The sequence below is a fragment of the Apteryx mantelli genome, chromosome 3 (assembly GCF_036417845.1).
Source record: "Apteryx mantelli isolate bAptMan1 chromosome 3, bAptMan1.hap1, whole genome shotgun sequence".
In the NCBI taxonomy this organism is placed as follows: domain Eukaryota; kingdom Metazoa; phylum Chordata; class Aves; order Apterygiformes; family Apterygidae; genus Apteryx; species Apteryx mantelli.
In genome coordinates this window covers 89,143,198-89,166,191 of record NC_089980.1, presented here as the reverse complement: position 1 = coordinate 89,166,191, position 22,994 = coordinate 89,143,198, and the positions used below count along the sequence as shown (strand labels likewise).

The window sequence follows — 22,994 nt, the reverse complement described above, 5'->3', positions numbered from 1 at the left end:
AGATACTTATAAGTATTTTACTATTAAAATAATTTATTTTGTAAGAAATTAAGACTATCACTACTGGTGAGAAGTTTCTATGAATGGCTTTTATAATGGATGGGGTAAAAATGAGGGGTTCAAAAGCACTGTGAAAATTAGAAATTTATCTTCATATTTACTATGACAAGAAATTCGGTAGGAAAGAATGAAGACATAAAGATGAGGATTTCTATGATCCTCAGGGAGAATTAAGAAAGGGAAGAAAAACATGATTTCAGCTTTGCATTTGAAACAACTTAAAGCATATTTAAAGCATTTTTTTCAGACTCTTCATGAGGAGAAACATAATTACATTGGCTCCAGTTGAGTAGCAATAACACTGGAAAAAAAATCAAAAAGGCAAACCAAGGAGGTAAAGAAATTGTGTCAATGACAGTGATGGGAGTTTCTTTGATTTACTCAGAAAAACAAACAAAAATAAACAGGCTTGAACCTGTCCCACTTGTTTTCCCATAGATTTTAAGTGCAATCACCTGAAATGTGCATGGTAAGTAAAAGCACCTGTCAATTCATGCCACATCCTCATTACAGGCAAGCTTAAGGCATTCTGAATTTTTCAGCCGTTGCACATTCATTTAATCAGTGAAACAAAAACTAAATAAAAATATTATCAATAAAACCTTCATATTATATTCCACGCTGCTTGTGACTGCAGAATTAACGTTAGCCACTTTCAGTATAAAATTAAGACTGGTGTACCTTTGACCTGGTATACCTTTGTAGCCGCTTTCAGTATAAAATTAGACCTGCTGTACCTTTGTAGAGTGCTGAGCACACAATTCTCTCATTCTCACTGCTATAACATAATACAAATATCAAACAATGATTGAAAAGAGACAAATGACAGAGTCAAAAAATGTGCAGCTAGTAATAAATTGTATGCATTTTGAAGATGAGAAAAAAACAATGACAAACATTTCCAGGATCATGGAACACTTTGGCAGCTGTAATGCATTAGCATAACAAAGTGGTTGACTTCAAATACAGATTTTTCTCTGGTTTGAAAATGTGTCATTGAATTCATATCTGTTAAATACAGTTAGCAGGCTTCCTAATCAATTGCAATACCCTCTGATGCACACTTCGTCTCCCCTTTGAAGTGTAACTATACATCTTTCACAGAGCTTCTAAGTAAGTTTTTAATTTGTGTAAAATGGGTAAGACAAAAATACAGAGCTATAATATATTGCACCGCTTCTTTTAGGATGCTGTTAGAAGCGAGTTATTCAATGCTTATCAAAAGGTGATTTAATTAAATTATAATGAGCAGATATACACACTTGATATTCATCTTAACAGGTTTAATTGACCTGGTAAGTAGAAAGTAAGGTTCATCTAACAGGAAGTTGGTGTGTGTATGGTTACACGTTCCAGGCATTTTCAGTTAGTATCTAGCAATCTTCCTATTTTAGCCTCACTTTAAAACAGCAAGTTTGTTCTTTTAAAAAGAATATTCTGAAAGGGAAAAATTCTTCTAAATGGTTGCAACAAACTAGGGTATTTTTATTTATGTATTCAGTCTGCCTGGCTAAGGTTATCTCAGATCTCAGTAACAGACTTTATAGGAAAAAGATTACTGTTTGTGTAACTCTACTCAAGCAAACACCAGACAACGTTCCTCTTGTATGAAAATAATATACCTTTAATTTATTTACAAGGCTGACAAACTGGATGAAGTGGCCGTACTTCAGACGCACTGCAAGAGCTTTCTTTATGAACTATGTTGCTATTCATATGTCTGTATTTTCTTTCTATCAGTTATAAAACATACAATCAAAAAAGAATCAGGAAAGGACTGTGGAGTGAGATAAAAGGAATGTACACAGTTATTAGAAGTTAAGAGAAAAAACAATGAGGATCTTTCTATACCCAGTTTTGAAAATGTCATTTTAAAAGGTGAAAATCATTTTTTCACTACTTAGTAATATGAAGGGACTGATTTTTTTGACCTGTCAAGAGAGGGTGATTCAAAATATTGCAAAATGTCAACATCTACAGTAAAAGCCGGTATGTCTCAAATTTGCATGCTAGCTAGTAACATCTGCCAATTGTACAGAAGTTTAATACATATTGAATTCTTTAGGGAGCTTTAATATCACTTAGCCGTAAAACACATTTGACATTAAGATAAGTAAACGTAAATTATAGAGAAAATCTGCACTTCACATTTGTTACCTTCTGGTCAGCCATTTGCAACACCAAATTAAGAGGCTGTTACTGTTTTCTATCATCATTTTATATCTCCCATAAAAGTGCATGTAAAAAAGTTCACAGAGGTGCTGGATAGCATACAATTACAAAAAAAAGTCTGTGTTTCTGATACATTCAAGTTGCTAAATTTATGCACTAAAATGAAAGATAAGATGCAGACATGGTATCAGTTCTTTATCTTTGGTAACATCTTTTCATTTTATTATACCCATATTTGCTCTGATATCCATTTTGTGCATGGTCTACTATTATTTAAGCCAACAGGAAACATTTAAATGGATTTAAACAGTATCAGCGTATTATTTAGTACATTCATGACTTTCTTCGTACATTCTTTGAGAATGTTGCTAGAATATGGGGAAAATGAGCAAATGCTACTATCTATTATGATTTACTCCTGCTTTAACATAACACACTTCTGCTAATTCTTGTCATTAGGAAAAAATGTTTTGTTTTTTGTTTTTTTAAAAGGAGGGATCAATATGATTCTAAGAACAATAAATTCTAAAATTCTGAAGTAAAAATATCAACTATTTTGTACTTTCTTACAAATGCTAAAATAGAAAATTACACTGGAGCTGACTTAAAATTTGATACTATGAGCCATCTAAGCAAACAACAAAAAAAGGACCACAGAGAACATCAACAATTACTCCAAGGCTTTCCAGAGACGGTGTTAAGCAATCGCTGTCTTTACTGACCTAAAAGTGAAGGCCTGACTCTCTCTCTCACCATATACATCAGTATAAAAAGAAGAGGAAAACTAATTTTTAAGCAGCACTCTCCAGTGAATAAATCATACAGCAAAGTCACACTGGCTTCCTGGTGGTCTTGGTTATGAGCAAACATATTAAGGATGCAAACTTGATCATGTGAACCTAAGTTATGCTGTTATGCCTCCACATACCTATTAATTGCACTAAATCAGTCTGGATAAAGGAAGGAGTTCACATATCCCTACACCTGAAAAATCCAGAGAGTGCTGCATTTATGCAAAGAATGAGTTACATTACCATAGCTCATAAGTGGGGACCCTGCAACACTTCATTCCATCACAAAAACAATCTTTGCATGTACTTCTTACATAAATTAAATATTAATACTGGAAAACTTTGGAATAGTAATTTTGATAGAGAGTAAGGTCTAAACTTTTTTTAAGTTCTTGTTTCAAGTCTTTTGTTTTTTTTGTTGTCTCTGCTATTTTACAAATAGAGTGACCAGCAGGCAATGGCACTACCTTCCAAGGCTAGAGGCTTGGGGGTGCTCTGCTAGCTTTGCTCAGACAAGCCATCCTTAATCGTGCCAGCAGTGATGCTGAACACAACAAAATAAAAATCACGGGGGTGGGATTAAGCTTGTGGTGTCAATGCAGAAAAACATTTACATTGTGTCTATTCTCAAGTCTCAATTCATAACTATAATAGTTCACTTCTTATTTATAGAAATAAAACATGGGTAACAGTTAAAAATGGAAAGTATACCATTCTGACCCATTTTTGACACAGTATTATTATTTTCAGTATCTCAGTATCATCAAGAACAAAAATAGCGTATAACTGCAATTACTGTAGAAGCAAAGACTGCTATTCCAATGAACATGGCACTTTCAAAAACTGTGAAACTTGTAAATTTAAATGAAGGTTAAACTTCAAACTTTCAATTAACTAACATGCCTGTTTATAAGGGTATAATGAAAAACTGCCCCTGAAGAGCACAATGATGTATTTAAAAAAAATCTTTGTTATTAGAAAGTGATAAAAAAGGAAGATGCAGAAATGGGGAGTGGAATAATACAGTTTTAATACATGTATTTGCACTAGTGAAAGTCATGTTCTTAATGAGTCATTAATAGCTCTGTCACTGATGACTTATGATCTTTATCCATGTACAAATGTAGTAAGCCACTCCCCACTGCTGCAGTGCCCATGTATATGCAACACACACATTAAAAAGCAACAATCTTAGTGCCTAACTGTCCTAGCTGCTGAGCGCCCTCAGCTCCTGACAGGCCCCTCAGGGAGGTCTAAAACAAAGTGTAATCCTGACAAATAATTTAGTGGTCAAAGTCTTAGGAATTTCAAGAGCCAGTCACTTTTTTGCTTTCTTTGCCTTTTTCAGTATATCACACTTTTTCCTGTTAGGACGCCGGCATCTTTCATCAATGCTCGGTATACATTCATAATGCCACACTTCTTCCATTTTCTCCACGGGGTAAACTGCTTCCACGTAATGACGGATCAGTCTCAGTCTGATGGGATCGAGCTGTTTTTTGTTACAAGCACCTGAATGGTTATATTGCAGTCTGAGATTCTCTGGAGTAAAGAGTTCTGGAAAGAGTCTTACAAGAAGCCGGGCAGCAAAGTTTCCAACTGAAAGGCTCTGCTGTACTATCTCTCTTACCTCCTTATCAGACAGCAAATACAGAGAAGGCACAGGGAAGTCTGGATTAGGAACTACGAGTTCATCAAGTGGTATCTTGCAAAAATCCTTGCTGCTTCTTTCGGGTGGTAGTGGTGGCCCTTCAAATTCTTCTCTGAATCTTTCTGGGTTTATTGCATAGCTAAGAAATTCTCTCCGCTCAGGCCCTGGCACATGGACTTTCCGTTGCTGTTGGTACGTGCGTCTTTGTTCAGTGTCTCTTCGCCGACACCTCTCGTCGAGCTTCCCAACAAATTCCAATGTCCACACTCTGTCGTTCTTTGCTCTCGGGTACAGTATCTGCACATAATGTCGAATTAATTTAATTCTAGTGGGATCTAGCTGTTTCTTGCCTAAAGATCCGCTACAGTTGTATTGCTTCCTTAAGTTCTCATGGGTAAACAGTTCAGGGAATAAGAGAACAAGCAATCGAGAGGCGAAGTTGCCTATAGAAAGACTGCTTTCATATATGTTTTTAATCTGCTCTTTGTTCAACAGGTAATCTGGGACAGGAACATCAAAATCTGGAGGGGGAAAGTCAAGTTTGTCAAAGTCTATGGGTACAAGCCAGATTTTTTTTGAGCGCCTACCAGGTTTTTCATATTCAAAACTGTCTTCAACTTTTATGATTGATACATCATCCGGTAAACTAGAGGAATCGTAACAGTCATCTCTCATTTGATCACATTCACTTCCATCCATATACATATTCTCAAGCTCATCGTTTATTCGCTGGACACATTGCTGCAACCAGGCTTCTTCTTCTTGCACATCTGGAAAGTAAATTTCAGTGTACCTACGGATTATCTGAAGCCGATGAGGATCCAGCAGTTGCTTCCCAGAGTCTCCATAGCAGCTGTACCTTTCAGCTAATTTTCTGTGGTCAAAGAGCTCTGGAAACAATCTGTGTAACAAAAAAACAGAAAATTCCCCAGGAGAAGAAGCTTCATCTAAAAATTCATTGAGATCCTGAGCATCCAGAACGTAATCTGAGGCAATGACACTACTCCTGTCCAAGGACAGAGCTTCTTCCTGCTCTTTATCCTCAATAAAATGAGAGGATTCTACCTGTTCAGTCTCATAAAAACTGGATGATTGCACATTCTGTTGACTATTTTCCATCTCCCTTTGGGCCCAAAATCTATTGAAAAAATCATTGACTTGAGGCAAACACTCCACCTGCCACACAGCTGTATTCTTCACAGAAGGATAACAAACTTCCACATAGTTACGGATAAGCTGCAGATGAAGAGACTCAAGTTTCCTTTTGTTGAGAAAGCCGCATGCACTGCAGTTTCTGTTGAATTCATCATCGTTGAAGAGCTCTGGGAAGAGCTGCACTAGTAACCGGCAGGCTAAGTCTCCACCTGATGTGCTTTGATCCATGATTTGTTTGAGCTCTGCAGAAGTCAGCTGGTACTCAGGAGGAGGCTTGAACTCTGCAACTGACTCTGCTGGACTGACTTGCTTCTTAATTCGGCTAACCTCCAGAGACAACAGGTCAACTTTGCTGTGAAGCTGGGTCATATTGGAATTGAGGGTGTTAAGTGTGTAAAACATTTTCTGTATCAAAGAATATATATTTGGATCAGAATCTGTGGTGGCAGTTGTTACAGCAATGGTTGCAGCAGAGTCTCTTTTGCGCTGATCATTCAAAGTTCGAAGATGCGAGGGACTGCTGGGACTGATTTTTTCAAACAAATCGTAAGCAGCAAACTGCTCTGTTCCTGGTGGGTTCTTCTTCTCTGTAATTTTGTGTGAGATGCCATAGAGAGGTTTTTTATAAGATGGAGTGGTTATGTCACTGAAAGGTTCTTCTTCACAGAGCCATGTTATATTAGGATTCTTGTTCTTGTTTGGCTGCTCTGTATTTACCTGAGTGGGTGAGCCAGTGTCTCTGTTCTTCATGTTTGAATGGGGGCCCTTTGAATGAATAAATACTGTATTAGTAAAACTGCCTTAAAAATATTAGCTATAAATGTGTGCCTCTTAAGCAGGTATCATTACATAAATATGCACTGCCAAATTTTCTCCAGAGGACTTAATTGTGTTACATATATCAAATTAATAAATGCATTAGAAAAAAAAAATCAATTAAAAATACAGTAAAGTATTGTTTAGGGTTTTTTTGTTTTGTTTCATTTCATTGTTTTTTGTGTTGGTTCATGGCTTTCCCCATAGTATAGAAATGCAACTATAATCCTAAACACTTTTACCCCACAGAGCTCTAAATACTCTCCCAAATTAAGTGTCATTATCCTCCACATTGCATATGAGGATCTTGGGCTGCAGAGAACTTGGGTGGCAACAAGTCAGCAACAGAGTCAAGAATAGAATCTAGATTTTCTGACTCCTAGTCCTGTGACCTTGCCACTGCCTCCACCAACTGCATTTAATGTTTCAACATTCTCTTTAGGTTAGCTTTTGAAAACACTACCAAGGCTATCAGACACCAAAATTATGCTTATTCTCTTCTTTCTGATGTGAAAGGTTTATATAGCTATTTTTATCTTTACAACGTTGTACAACTCCTGAACAGGTTTCTGAGAATGAGTAAAATTAAAATATTATTCAATTCAAACAATAAAAACCTAAAACATAGTATCTTGATATTGTCTTTTTAAAAAGGGGAGTCTAAGATTTCTTTATTTCTGAAAGGCAAGGAAGTGTAGATTCACTGGATTTCTCATTTTCTAAATGGTTTCTATAAAAAACAGCACTAAGTTCTTAAGAAACTCATGTTCTCAATCATTTTCTAACTCTTCCTCATTGTTTGAAATCTGAAGCAAGCATTTTATCAACTTACAGTAAATATTTACGGTTTGGGATTTTTCTTTTTTTTTTTTGCAAACACATGGATATTGCAAATAATTCTTAGGAAGTTAAGTAGATACAACAAAATCAAAATCCAACATACAGAATTCAAACATGAGAAAACACTCACAGATTTCTGAGACCATACTGAAACATATCTCTTGGCTTGTTCCACACAACATTAATTAGATAAAAAAAATACAGAATTTGCATTCAAATATTAAAATAAATGAAACACAGACTTAAGGTCTCAGCTAAGAGGCATAAGCAATTTGAAATTCCAGTGAAGAGCCCAATACATCCTACAATGAGAAGCTTTCTGAAAGGCTCCTTTCAGAAGGTTCCTTTCTGAAAAACAAAACCGTAACACATGAAATTAATCTGGTCCCTGTGTGTAGTCACTACACTTGGCATCTGCTTACTCCAGTGACAAAATGAATTTGATTACTTTTTAATTTCTAAAGCAATACAGACCCAAAAGAGGCTGAAACAGAACAAGCTGGATTCTGCTCCAAGTTTAGGGACCAACATGCTCAATTACATTGAAACTGTGTTTCTGAGCTCTGCTCTCATTCACACCAGTACAACCCCACACACGAAAACAGGTGTACACTCAAAGCTGTGTAGATGGACAGATGATAAATGAGAGCGTAACATAAAGACAGTATCTCTCTCAGAGTGTGCAGAATCCTTACTAACAGTGGTGCTTAGGACTCTTGAGGTTGAGGTCCCATTTAGGAGGCTGCATCTCCAGTCCTGCTCAGCTTAAAGTACAATTGATATGAAGACAGCGAGAAACCTGAACTCTGGAATGCCACCAACTATTACAGAGTGACTTTTACCACAGCAAGTGGTATGATATACCTTAACTAAATCAGCTGCTCGGGACCTGTAAATTACCCAAAGACAAGAGACTCAATTGTAAACAGACTGTGATCCAAATTTCTCACACTTAATTTTAAGCCCCTACACTGGAACTGTAGCTACCGCAGAGCACCTATATGTGTCAGTGGAGAAAGAGTGGTACAGCCAGGTGAAAATTTAGCTTCCCTAAATAGTCATCACCTCACAGCAGACCATGACAATCTCCACTGCCAATAAAGAAAGCAATATAGGTATGATTTCAGTTCATTCCTTATTAAACAGCTTGCTATAGGTCACCAATGGTCTTTTAGTCCTCTTCAGGTTTTGTCATATTTTTTCCTATTTAATTATATAATAAAACATGGCAATCTGAGGGTAACTTCTATTAATGTACAGCTCAGACACAGAACCAGGACAAAGCAATACTAGAATGTGTATCAAACAGCATGAATTCATCATCTTAAGTATCTTATTGCACTTAAAAAGTGAATATTCTGAAAGTTTTTATTCTCAGGTTTGGATATGGCTCTCTGAAAGAAAATAAGTGCTTAAGCTAAGAATTATGACAAATCTCTGCTGTAAGGGCAGCAACACTTCTGCCCTTTTACTGATGCAGCTCACAATGTTTGGATCTGGTTGTGGGAGGGATCTGGGTATCTGCATTTCAGAAACACATACATAGTCAATGTTTGACTAACAGATGATAACACATCTGGGCCTATATTTAAGCATTTTCTATTTCAGATGCTTTTTTTTCAGATCCTTTTCTTTCCCTTCTGCTCCTAATTATCTTGTCTCTATACAGTTTTTAGCTGGGAACAGCACTATCCACAGCATACATAAAAGGCTTTTGATAAATCCTAAAATGAAACTGTATTTAAAATTTTTTCATTAATTTTCAATAACTTTTAAAGGCATTGTCTTTAAACAAAGATGTATTTCAAATAATACTACACCCATTTAAGATGATCAGTCTTAATGCACTATCAAAAAATTAGCAGAGAGATTGTTGTATAAGACTCAATGTACATAAGACAATGCTGCTTTTTATATTACATTTTCATAGCAAGTTTTTATATTATATATATTTTTGAACATTTATGAAATGCAGTATTTGGTAAACATTGACCAATATCATTTATTGTGAAATAATCTCTCGCATTATCTCTCAGGATTCTAAGCCAAGTTTTAAAAAGTTGTTTAGTCATTGCTCTGCTGAGTATTAAAGTTCAGGTATTTTATGATTTTTTTAATTTTTTTTAGAAAAAAGTCCAAATATCTGTAAGAATGCAGAACATAATATTCTAGCACACAAGTAAAGCAGAATAAATATATGAGCAAAAAAAAAGATTTCAGTCAACCACATGACAATTCAGAAGTGACTTTTGCATAGAAATTTTCAAAACTTACCATCTTCTAAATGGGAAATTGTTTTTAGAAATTCAGAGAAAAAACAATTCCTGGTTATTAAGTGACAGAATGACAAAGAATTGTGAAAAGTTTTCTGATAGGAAATCACTTAGTAATATAATCACCAGACTAATAGTATAGCCATACAATAAACAATACAGCTGTGCTTATGGCAGCATACACGGATGCCCGTGTGACATGCCGTAAATATACTACAAGGACAACATTGTCAAAAATAATTAATATTTTGTCCTTTGTTTACAAACAGAAATAGTTTGAAGTCATCAACTAAAATAAAATACCGGTACTAGAAAAACAGTTAACTTTTTTTAAAGTTATGGAGGACTGTTTCTGGTTGATTATTTAACCATGTTATTTAAAGATGTTGATTCACCGGGGTCAGTCAAGAATGAATTTTCATCACTGTTATTGGTTCACCTTCTGATCTTATTACAAATCTAAGGTTACAATTCATTTCAAATAAATTTAAAAATGTATTACAAGCAAACAGTAAAATTCAAAGGAATCCCAGTTAAAGTAAAACAATCATAAAAATAAAAAGAGAAAGGAAAAAAGAAAGAAACAGGCTTAAAAGGTTAAAGCCTACCTACCACGCACATTCAGGGATAAAAACCAGAGCCCCCAGAAGCCAGAGAGATAGAAGTCAAGAAAAACAAGTATGAACAGCTATGGCTAGAAAGGAAAAATGAAATGCACAAATAAATACAACATGGAATAACTGGCTAGGCAGCAGAACAGCAGAAAAGGATATGTGCATTAGAGTAGGTCATAAACTAAATATAACCCAGGGCTTGAAGTTATTCAAAAGAGGATGAATTCGAATCTAGGTTATTTTAATGAAGTGCTGAGCATAAAAACAGGAGGTCATTATACTGTTCTACGGGGTGTTAGAAGAGATGTCACTACTGAAGACTGGACTCTACCCTTTCAGGAGCTGCAAAGAGAACAACAAAATATAAGGTTTATACCACTCTACAGGGTATTAGAAGAGATGTGACTACCCAAGACTGGACATTACCCTTTCAGGCATCCTAAAGAGAACAACAAAAATATAAGGTTTATGGTGACTCCTGAAAAAAAGCAGAGGAAATGGAATTTTAGTCTAGAAAAGGGATGCCTGAGGGTGGACAATATTACAGCAATTTTCCCATGTGCAGAAGACTGTTTTTTCAGGAAAAGATGATCATTGCTTTCCCTACTGAAAGGAACAAGGACAAAGAGAAATCTTCTCAGTTTCAACAAAGATTAATGAAATCATCTCCAATTGCTAGAGAGGTGAAACACTAGAACAGGATAACTGAAAAGATTATGGAATCTCCTTCACTGGTTAGACAAATGTCTGGATTGTCACAACTGGGATGTTGCACCAGTTCAGAAGTTGTAATACCTTCCATTCTTGATCTGTTGAAATCTTCTGCATCCCTGCATTTTTATCTTTCAGTCAATATGTACATTCATACCTGTCTCACTGTCATCAAAATCCGTTTCATAGATGGCAAAGTTACAGCCCTATTTCTCCCACTGAATATCCAAGGACTGTGTGACATGAGAGGGACTATAATCAGTCAAACTTAGTTAATCCAAACCACTACCTGTTCCTATGTTCTATGAAAGACAACAAAAAAACTTCCAAATGAGTAAATGAACCTATAAATGTGTTTCTTAAATATGACAGCTCCCACATCATTTAAAGAATTATCCAGACAAGTAATGTGTGCAGACTGGGTCAAGATTAGCTATACTTGACTCTAACTCATTACTAGTGTAAAACTAGTTAAGTGACTTGCATTTTGCCTATAACAGCAATAAATTTAGCCTACAAGATGTGAACAGAAAAATCAGAGCTGTGTATAGAGAAGTCACCTCTTGTGCAAAGCGTCTTTTCTTCACACAGGGTAAGACATCTTGCTGGCTCCCTGAACCATCACAACCAAGTGAGGTCTGTTTCCGTTTGTTGGATTCCTGTAGGCAAGCAACTGCGCCATCCAGTGAGTGTTTCTCAGAAGATCTGGATGTTACCGAGCAGTCTAGAGCTTCATCTTCGTTTTCTGTTTCTACTTTCACAATATCTTTTTTAGGAATTTCTACTGGAAAAAGAGAAGGTTTAGAATTATAAAGCACTCTCTCCAGAAAACCATGATACCCTTAAAACAATCTTTTGTGCTTTGTTTCTTTTTACGAAAATGTATTTTGAACAACATAACTATTTTTTATCACTTATATAATAAGTGTATGTTAAGGCCACCCCAAAGTCAATTTTTTATTATGCAAGGAACCATACAAACATCTAGTAAATGCCATTGTCTTCCCCAAAGAAGAGTTGAAAGTATAAATAAATAAAGTTACGGTAGGAAGAAGGGTTTTTTGGAGTGGGAGGAAGGAAATAGAGGAGAAAATACCATGAACAAAAAAAACAGTAGGATGTTTTAGATAGCTTTTTAAAAATCATTAATACAATTTTCCTTGATCTAGCTGCATTCTTCATCAGGTTACAAAAGTTTTCATTCAATATATATTTCTGCCTGATTATAAATTACACAAAGTATAACATTTTACCTTCATCATCATCAGTGATTTCAGCTGAGTTCATCTTCTATCTCACTAAAGAACAAAACAAAAACAAAGTGGTATCAGCACTTTCTGGAATCAGGACGTATATTTTTATAACTATTTTTAATCTACAGCCACTGGTCATTAACAGCCCATCGGTAATTTCCAGTCTGAACTTTTGTACTAACCAGCTATTATTTTAATGACTTTCTCAGCCATCTATAGACCTATCAAGCATGTAAACTATACTGCGAACAATGTAAGACAGCCAGGAACTTGTTTAAAACTGTACGTCTTTTTCTGATAAGGAGAAAAAATAAAAGTCATTTAACCTTCTCTAGAATAATAAACTACCTTGGCAATATATAGGTGAAAGTTATCTGCATTAAATTCTCCACCCTGTACTAAGTGCCTACTTCTTATTACAGTCAAATGCTTTTATATTATCATTGTGGGTCATAATCTAAAGTCATCACTGAAGGAGAACTCACTGTAAAGTGCAATATACATGCTGGAATAAGTTTTCAGTTAAAAACCCTGTCTTTTGATATGGATTGCATTAATTCAAAACAGAGGAATCTACAGATTTGCATTAATACTCATTTTTTTCTTACTGGCAGCCAATAGCCTCTAAACAACATAAACATGCTTTTTGTAAGGAAAAAAAAATATTTGTTTTATTATAGCATGATTTTAGCCTTACCTCTCCTATAAAAGACTGAGTTGTATTTCTGTTTCCCTGAAAACTGATTTTGCAAATTACTTGAGATAAACATCTGTGGACATGTCCATAAAAAGATATTTTAAATCTTTTGGGGATCTACAAAGCAAACACCCTAATCAGATCTCACTGGCCATCATGAGTACACAGCTGCAAACTGACACAACTGGTAAACTGTCACACACTGATTATGTTCATCTACACCCAGCATTATGTTTATTTGGCCCCAGAATATTTTACATTTTCCACAGTTACATTCCTTTTCCAAATAGCTTTCGTTCAACTATTCGTGCCTATCCTGTAGCCAAGGTCTGAAATTTGTCAATGTTACTAAAACAGACGGGCCTGGTTCTGTCTGGAGCTAGAGAATAAAGCAACTAATCTATCAAAACTGTACTTACAGCGTCTGCGTGGGAATTGTAATGAAATAAAAGAGAGAGAGAATCTGTACTGGAAAAAATAAAAAATTTAGTCTTAGTCTTCCTTTCTAATACTGTTCTATAGAAAATTATTTTAAATAATCTCAAAATATTGTTAAAAAACCCTGCAAACACTTGAATACTGAGTAGCTGTGACTTTTTCTTTCACATTCAGGGTAAGATTTTGTACTACAGCACTACGACGGGTAGCACACACATCCAAACAAAACAAAACATGGATGGAGTTATAAAAGCTGCTCCTACTGGACCATTTGAGGAGCCAAAATATCCTCTGACACGCTCATCTTCAATATGGCCCTGATACATAGCCTCGTAAACAGCATCCTTAAGAGAACTGTCTTCATCATTTTGCCACCAGAAAAATCTCCTTCAGGTGGATGTAGAGCCACTATAAACCCCTTAGATATCTACTCCTTTTATCCAACACAATTCCTTCCTTCAGGATTTGCATTTATGAATTGATCTACATACAAATTATGGCAGCTTAACAGTTCTAAAATCACTTCACTTAAATTTGTGCAAACTCTGTAAAGACATACCAATGTGAAACATAACTGGCCCACACCAACCTGTAAACCACCTGATAAGTACTGGGGAAGGTCAATACCCAGTCTTACTAACTCAATACTATTTATGAACTTAGGTTAAGCCATTACAGTTCTTTATGAAAAATCCCAAGAAGATAGTGTATTTCCTACTGCGTCATCAGAAAGCTATGTTAAACTTTAAGAAAAGTATGTAACACTAAATGTCATATTTTGCCCTGATATCCCATATACACTGATAGTCAATTTTTGGATCTTAGACTTTACTACACTGTATTAGGCTTAGCTCTAAGGGATGTGGCACAAAATGCGGAAGTGCACAAGACACACAATCCTTTTGCACCTGAGGTGCAAGTAAGCAAATCAGCTGATCCTACTACAGAATATTTTCAAATGGAAATCAAAATGTTTAGGTTTTCAAGCCAATTCCTATACTGCAGTATTGGAGCAAACCACTAAAAGTTGGTAAACTGGTAATCACAGAGCCAGAAGGGAAGAAAATAAGGGGGAGCAGGGGACAACACAAAATATCTAGGTGGGGATATACAACAGAATTTTTTTTTTCCCTCCTTTTCACTACTCAGTGCTACTGCTGCTACTCAGATTGGAAGAATGCTTTAGGAGAATTCCTCTAAGGGAAGACAAGCAAGTTGGAAGGAAAAGATAAATGAAGATCTGAATAATCATTCCTCAATAAAAACTGGAGAAAAGTGAAAACTAAAGCTCAGCACATATCTTGGTTAACAGCTAACTTTCTAAAAGATGCAACATCATGAAAACCAAAGCTATCCCAAACTCAGGTCAAATAAGATGAAATTAAAACATTTTGTTTCACACCTTTGAAACAAAGACTTATTATTTTGAAATTATGTTTTTGATTTGAAAACTGCCAGCATGCAATCAAAAGCAAACGGTCCAATGAGCATCAGAACTAATGAAGCTTCGAAATACCGGATTTTATATTTGGTGTCAAATAAAGCACAAGCTCCAGCCTTTTCCCCTTTGGGTGCCTAGTGATATTTCTCCTTAGCTGGTTGCCTATACTCTCTGTGAGATTTGTAAGAACTTAGGTATTATGAGAAAATTAAGCACATATAACAGCTTCTGATGAGAGACAGGAGTGTCTGCTGCCCCTCTAATTTCCTGTCACATAGTCCCATCTGCTCCCTACGGAAAGCATGGGTGCTCACCTTAATCTTCATGAGCCGTTTCAGCTTGCTAAACCAGCAGAAAATAATTCACTACTTTGTTGCTGGGTTAGTTTTCTTCTAGTTCAGAGAGGATAAAAAGTAAGGCAAGTGTCCAACTTAGGAATGTACACTAGGTTGGGGATGTAAAGGAGGAATTAAAATCTTTTTGTTACTAGTAAGCCACTGGCTTGATTCAACTGCTGCATGAAACTTCACCTATGATCTCCTTTACACCACCACCTCACTTCAAATTTGGGTTACAACTAGCTCACAGGTGAGTAGTAAGAGGACTCAGGGATACCAACAGAGTGATTGTACCATCACTTCCATAAGAAATTAGGAGCCTATGAGAACAGGTAAGGTGTGCGTGTGTGTGAGAGTATGCAAGCCTGTATGTATGCCTGCCTCTGTAAGGTTAGTATTAAAATCTGTTGGTTATTTCAACTTTGCTAAAGACAAAACATTTCGGATTATTTAAAATGCTGTTTGGGGTGAATCATTATTTTTGAAAAATATCTATTTCCTCAGTAATAGAGGTAGCAGCATCAAAATCTCTTTTGAGGTAGCATTCTGGCCCAGAGAGTGAAAATAAATTAAGTTGGAGAAAAAAGATCTAGAAGAACTTGGGAGGAAAGTACAAAAAGCAATCAAGTAAGAAATCCAGCCAATAAAGTGAACACCTGGTAGTTGTTTCTTGTCATTTTGAGTGTACAAATATATTTCATCGTTACCTTAGATGTCTTTTTCCAGTACAGAAAATAAATGTATTTGTCTCCCTCAGCCAAGCACTGACTAAATGATACCTCCACGACAGCAGTTAGCCAGTTCCGGGCAGGGGTGAACATTTCGTACTGAAGCGGGGAACCTGGGTCTGCCGCCCCGACTGCCAGTGTACGCACTCAGGAACAACCAGCCTTGGCTACTTCACCTGGCTGGGATACAGGTGGATGCTGCAGCACACAGTTGTTGCTTATGAAAACAGGTCTTGGGAAGAGGATTCCCAAACATACCAAATACCTACAACAGCTACATTAACAGCCAAATCAGGAGCCTAACAAAGTCCATTGGAGCTGCAGCTTAAACACCAGTAAGTCTAAATTTTAGCTGAAATTTCTTGTATTTCCACCTTAACTGACTAAAAAAATCTTCATGTTTTACAAATTATCAACATAAAAAATGGTGCTTTCCTTAAACTTCAAGTTTTAGGGCTTTGCTTGTAAATATTTTAATTTGTGAACCAAGCTATTTTAGAAGCATTTTCTCTAGGTTAAATTATTTGGTTTCTATCTTGTGCACAAAGCTCCATTCCAAATATGTGAACAGTTTAGAAACATCTAACAAAACAGGCCTACGATAGGTAATCTAATACCTTCTCGCCCATGATTTAGCATGAGCATAGAGAAAAATACTCAGAAAGAGTAACCCTGATTATGGATCCTACAGCTTTGAGTGCTGAAAATTAAGTAAATGTCTAATACTCACACTTCTTCAAAAGAGGCTGTGACTTTGATTAAAGGCAGCCTGTTTCTAATACAGTCATTAGCTAAACCTATCTAATGTAGGACAAACAGGAAGATGTGTAGCACTTGGACAAATCCAGCAATCAAAGAAGAGGTAAAGCAGCCTCTGTACTTGAAAAGGGACCCCATCTGTGGAATGGAAACAATAAAACATTAAATTCTATTGTCAGTTTTATCTGTTGAGAATTGTCTTCCTGAAAATAATTTGTAGTTTATAACTTCTGCATATTCAGTGTCTCAAAAATCTAAGCTGCCTTGATAGCTACTAGTGCTGAGACTGGTACTGTACAGATCCAGGTACTGAGCAATTGCTAGGAGTCATGAAACAGGGCCAGTGTGATGCCAGCAGTCACCTGTAAGGACACAAGTATTCCTTTTGGTTCAGTCCTCTAGACTCAACCATATATCCTCAGACTTCTGAAAGAGTTAAAAAAGATGAAGAAAAAGAGAACAAATTTCTTAAGATGATTAAAGTTTTGTTCTTCTAAGAGAAGTGAATGAAATTACCGAGATTTGCGATCAGAGACATGTAAACGATGATACCATTCTTTTCAAACTAACGTATAATGAGCTTATTTGCAGACAACTGATTAGACATATGGCATTGTGTTATTCCATTTTAAGCTAAACTATTTCAAATAAGTAAAATAAGCATTGAAGTCTAACTCAAGAAACAGACCTAAGCACATTTGGTTTGGGATCTTGTGATTTGCAGCAAGGTCCAGAAATGCCACTGTCTTGCTGATGATACATAATAATAATCTTGTGATCAAGGCAATTCTCTGCCCCCGCAATCATTCTTTAAGAAAGTCCGACTGATCATTTTCAAGTTACAACTATTTATATACATATATACCTACTTATATATGACTATTATACATAAGTATACATATATTTATATACTTGTAAAAGTACAAAAGTGCATACATACCACATACAGAATATAATTCCATTTTCACAACAGCATATTATAATTACAAATTAAAATGAATCATTATCTTAACTAATATACTGTAATATAATAAAAAATACTGTTACCAGTTTTATAGAAGGGTTTGTTATTCAGTAATTTAAATGCTTGCACAAGATGGTATTGTTCAGTTCATTAACGCATGGTTAAGTGTGTAGCTGCTGTTTCTTGAATGCAGATTATCTACTAAAAACTTTAATATTAATATGTTCATGTAGGCTGGAAGAAATGTCTCTAATCCTTCATTAGCAACTGTAAGAACCTGCTATTAAAAATACATGTTTTTAGACATTACGCATTATGAGATGTTTATTCCTTTCATAGCCTCATGGTGGTACATTGCTTCATATATAAAACTCACAGGCCTCAGTGAAAAGTATTCTACTTGATTTTTTTGTGTGTCTGATGAGGTGAACTGTTCTCTACGTTTTGGCCAAAAGATAAGATACGTGTGTTTGCTAGTAACATTAAATATTCCTTAAAGTACAGGGAAAAAAGGTCAATCTCCTCACTTTCAGCATGCAGTGAAAGACACAGCAATTTCTTTGAAGTAAAGGTAACCTAGTAAAGCTATGTAAATGATGAGAACACCAAAAAAGCTGCTATTCTAAGGAGATAATATTGGCTAAATTTCACAAGCTCTGTATATCGAACTGCTGTTATTTTACTTCATACTTAAGAATAACATGAAAAAGTTGCTCCTTCTCTTACACATGCCCTCCCATAACACAATGTTAGCGGAAGAAAATGACAATATTATTACACTAGATAATTAAAGTGTAGTCTGCCCTCAGCCAACCATAATTATTGTTTATTAATCTTTAGCAGAGGACAATGACTAATCTAGCAGATAGGACACTCACCAGACAGTAGAGTGTCCACGGTTCTGCTCCTTGTCTACGGGTCTCTGTCGTATTTCACGTGAAACGCGCTGGGTCAAGCACCAAGTGCCTGATCCTTCCGCCTCCCCAGCCGTAACTGACTCCCTCCAGCCTTCTGAATTCCCACTTCTTTGCATCACAGCAGCCGGGTTCCGAGGGGGAGCCCAAGGGCAGCTGTGGGTAAGTGGGAGCAGTGCCGGTGGGTGGGGGCACCTCTAGCCAGGAAACTTTGTCCTGCGTGATGTTTTAGAAGAAGGACCTCCACATAAAGGCATTGAAATAATAAGTGCAAATGCCCATTCTCAAGAGGATCCCACCAGCCCTTTCGGGCCCGGAAGGAGAGCGGACGTTAGGCACACCCCTGTTTTCAGCCTGTCCAGGAGCTGCCCGCTGCTCGGGGAGCACGCTGCTTTCCAGGGTGTCTGGCTCTGCTGCTGGACAGCAGAAGGGAACCTAGAGAACCAAGAAGTCTGGGTTGTCCGTTGGGAGCCAACTAATTTAGATCTTTTCCTTCCTAGCTTCAGTACTGGATTCAGTAACTTCAGAATTACACTTACCCTTAGGATGTATGAGATTCCCCCCATTTGTAAAAAAACACTGCAACTCAAATTCAATTCAACAGAACTACTACATATATACTACTCCAAAACAGAGCCTTAAAATGCATTTATTAGAGTCAATGTTTGTTTTCTGCTCAGTTCAATGGGACAGTGACTTGACTTTAATTATTGTAGAAGACCTCCTCAAAAAAACCCCAAAACAATGCAAGTAATTTTTCTGGACTTCTTGGTATTGTTATTAACATCCTTATTTTCTATTTAAGTATCCTTTTATTGTTGAAAACCTCATCACCATACTCATTACGATCATACTCACAATCTTTAGAATAAGCAAATAACTAGAAAGGGTCACTGTCAGTGTACTGCACTTCTGCCTGAAACATCTTCACCAACTAATGCTACAAAGTAACACCTAAACCTATTATAACACACAGAAATAATAATAATAAAAAACTGTATTATTTGTTTTGTACACCTCACCGCTTTGTATATATTCAGTCAGATATCCTTACAAATTGTGATTTTTTTTTCCCTAGAGAAACATTTTTTAAAAGGGTTGTGAAGTTACTTGAACTTGAGAGGTTGAGGTAGCAGGTTAAGGAAGTTAAGTCTGGTACCTGAAACCACCTTAATTAAAAAAGAAGAGAAAATAATATTTGATTTCAAGTTGACTATGCATCTTAAGAAACTCCGAAATAAGAATGTTGCTTCAGTTGTCTGAACAAAGAGCAAAATGCAAGAAGACAGCACAAAGAATAGCACAAAAGCATGTTTTCTATTCTATCAATCAATTTTAATACAGCAGGGTGCTGCTAGTGACCCAGCAACGGAGTTTTTGAATAAAATTTATTCTTGATATTCAGTATTGATATGCAAAATACTAAATAACTTAGAAAACATTACAACCAAGTAACAACTATAAACACATGTATAACACAAGTTTTTAAACTATGAAAAAAATATTTTTAAAAGAACCAGTAGATGTTGTTGGAAGCATTACCCCTATGGACAGAAAAATCCCTATACTTAACATAGTTTGAAAACCTCCTTTGCTGCTTTGTGGAGGAGGACAGGAAGCTTCAAGACTGAAGCCTGCCTCTAACAATGGCATTTTGCCAACAGAACTCACAGGGCATGTTCACAATTTGGGGTTTTTTAATTTTATTTTTAGTTACATCTGCAGATGCAGTTTTAAAAAAAACATGCTTCTCTGTTTTCCCATAAGTTGCTTATAGCTGAAATTTTCTCTACCTGTCCCCCATACTTTCTCAAACATCAGTGTCATTTTGCAGCGATCAGTGTAATACTAAACTATTTATTTTCAGCAATATATTAGCTACTATATGTATTAACTATATGTAATACAATGTATTAACTATAATTTGTCCAATTAAGTGTTTTCCCCAGTCTATTAGGAACATTGTTCTTCCCAATGCTTCTTTCTCTCCCCCCTCATTTTTCAATATTATTTTAAAATACTGCTCCATCTGAATGTCCTACAGATAATTTAAAATCTCCTTCAAACTACATTAAACTTTCCTTTATTTTTTACTCACTGGACTTACCTAAGCTATGAAAATACTTAACAAAGATAAAAAGTAGTTAGTCAAATGCTGAGCTTGATTTAGTGCGATAGAAAAAATACATCGACATACATTGCATACATTGCTATTATTTGTTTTAGCAGATGTAATCACCCACGTAAACTGAGACTCTGATGGCCAGATATTAGGCAGAAGTAGGGAAAAGATTTTTCTTTTCCCCATCTGAATGCCCCAAGGGTCAGGCATGTACTGTTCTCATGGGTGCCAGCAACCAGCTCTATCTGCGCTCCAGCCCAAAGGCTCTGGGACTGCGTCAACGCTATGTGGAAGCAGTCACATGGCTCCTGGACTGCAGCCGGCTCACATTCTGCTGGTTCAGAGTTTATTCCCTTCTATTTACAAAAGACTGTGTAGACATACCGCAGGAGAGAGCAGGATAAGGCACAGCGTGATCTGGGTCGAGGTAGACCATTCCCCCGCACCGGCCTTCTCTAGTCTCAACTCTTTACAGATCAAGAACCGATATGAATTATCACAGACACACCAGCTTGATGTTACTAAGACAGTTTTTAATCAGCTAAGGGTCTGACCAAAGCCTTCACTTCCTACGAGGCACGGGGCTACGTGCTGCTCCAAAGGTTCCCGTGAAGCCACACGTAAGACGACTTAGCTCCTGAACAGAGCTGTTACCAGGGGAATACGTTCATAGGACTCCTCTGGGATGGACCACACAGGCAGCTACGCTAGAAACTTGCAGTATCTGTCAACAACTAACTCGCGGTGCAGCGGTGAGGATGCGCACGGACAGGGGAAGTTCCCCCCCGCGCTGTTACTTGAGTAGCATTCCCTCGCGCTGTTAGACACGCTAACAGCCCAAACCCCTGCCCACGGCTTAGAGCTGCCCGCTTCGGCAGGCGGCGGGAGGAGCCCGGGAACCCCGCGGGGGGCGAAGGGAAGTTCCCGCTCCGCGCTGGGGAACTCCCCACGGGCACGGGCGGCGTCCCCGCTGGGGACACGTCCTGCGGCCCCGCGGCGTCCGCCGGGCCCCGCCACCCCCAGCGCGGGGAGAGGGCGGCGGGCGGGAAGCGCGGCACCCCGCGGGCTCCAGCGCCTGCCACGTGGGAGCCGCCCGCGGCGCGCAGGCCCCGCCCCGAGGCGGGCGCTGCGGTAGCGCCGGCCCCGCGCGCCCCGCACGCGGCGGCCGGGGCCGCTTCCGCGGTCAGACCCACGAGCCCGACGCGGCGGCGGTGGCGGCCACCGCTTCCGGTCCGAACCCTGCCCGGGCGGATCTATGTGGCCGGTGCGCGGGAAGGGGGGGGGCGGTGAGGCTGGAGGTGAGGGCGGCGTGACCGTTCCACTCTCTCCCCTGCTTCCCCCCGCGCCGCCGCGGAGATGGAGGCACCCGGGCCGAGCGCGCGCGCGCCGTCGCGCGCCCCGAGCCGCAGCGCTATAGCAACGTTCCAAGCAACGAACAAAGAGGCCCCCCCCCGCGGCCGCCCGCCCCGCGCCCCACGGGGAGGGGGAGGGGCGGCGGCGCCGGGGCCTCGCGCGGCGGCCGGGGGAGGGGCCGGCCCCGGGCCTGCCGCTCGCTCTGCCCCCCCCTTCCCCGTTCCTCCCCTGGTCGCCGGGGCGGCGCTGCCCGCCGCGGGCTGCGCGGAGCGGCGCCCCTCCCGCCACTGCGCCGGGGAGCGGCGGCGGGACTTACCTAGGCACCTCGCGGGGCCGCGGGAGCCCCGGGACTGCGGGGGCGGCTGGAGCGGCCGCCGCTGGTGCCCGCGCTTCCCCCCCGCTCTTTGTGTGCGAGGGTCCGCGCGCTGCGCTCTCGCGTGACGTGACGGGACCGTGTGTCATTTCCGCACAAGGACACTGAGCCCCAAGCCGCCGCGGCCAGCGCCACCCGCCGCCCCGGGGCAGGGGCAGAGGCGGGAGGGGAGGGGGGAGGAGCAGGCCGCTCTCCCCCCTCCTCTTCCCCCCTCCTCCCCACCCCCCGCCCTCCCCGCCGCTGCCACAGGGAACGCGGCTCCCACTGGAGACCCCGCGCGCGCCCGCCCCTGCCGCGCTCGCGAGCGCGCGCGCGCCCACTCGGCGGCGCGGGGGCAGCCCAAAGGCCGGGCGCGAGCGAGCCGCGCCGCGTCCCCCGCGCGCCATGGCCGCGGGCAGCGCCGGTGGGCACGGCCCCGCGCCGCCCCTGCCGCACGTGGGCCCCGGCCCGGGGACGGCGTCGGGCGCCACGGGCACGCGGCGCGCCCTGCCGCGGCGGCCGCCGCGTGGAAGCGCGTCCCTTGCCCGACCG

At 39.3% G+C, this 22,994-nt stretch overlaps 1 protein-coding gene across 2 annotated transcripts; it reads right to left on the bottom strand.

The window, feature by feature from the left end:
• Window positions 1-1,661: 1,661 nt before the first annotated feature.
• BEND3 (BEN domain containing 3) lies at window positions 1,662-22,599 on the bottom strand. Of its 2 annotated transcripts, none has more exons than XM_067293908.1 (4): window positions 22,407-22,599; window positions 12,337-12,381; window positions 11,644-11,867; window positions 1,662-6,594 (listed from the first exon to the last, which is right to left on the bottom strand). In XM_067293908.1, the coding sequence occupies exons 2-4, from the start codon at window positions 12,368-12,370 to the stop codon at window positions 4,342-4,344; spliced, it is 2,511 nt and encodes an 836-aa protein (XP_067150009.1). In that variant the 5' UTR covers window positions 12,371-12,381; window positions 22,407-22,599; the 3' UTR covers window positions 1,662-4,341. The 2 variants fall into 2 exon arrangements, with proteins under 2 accessions (XP_067150009.1, XP_067150010.1); XM_067293909.1 differs by lacking the exon at window positions 22,407-22,599 and adding an exon at window positions 13,034-13,059 and having other exon boundaries at window positions 11,644-11,864.
• Between the last annotated feature and the right edge of the window lie 395 nt (window positions 22,600-22,994).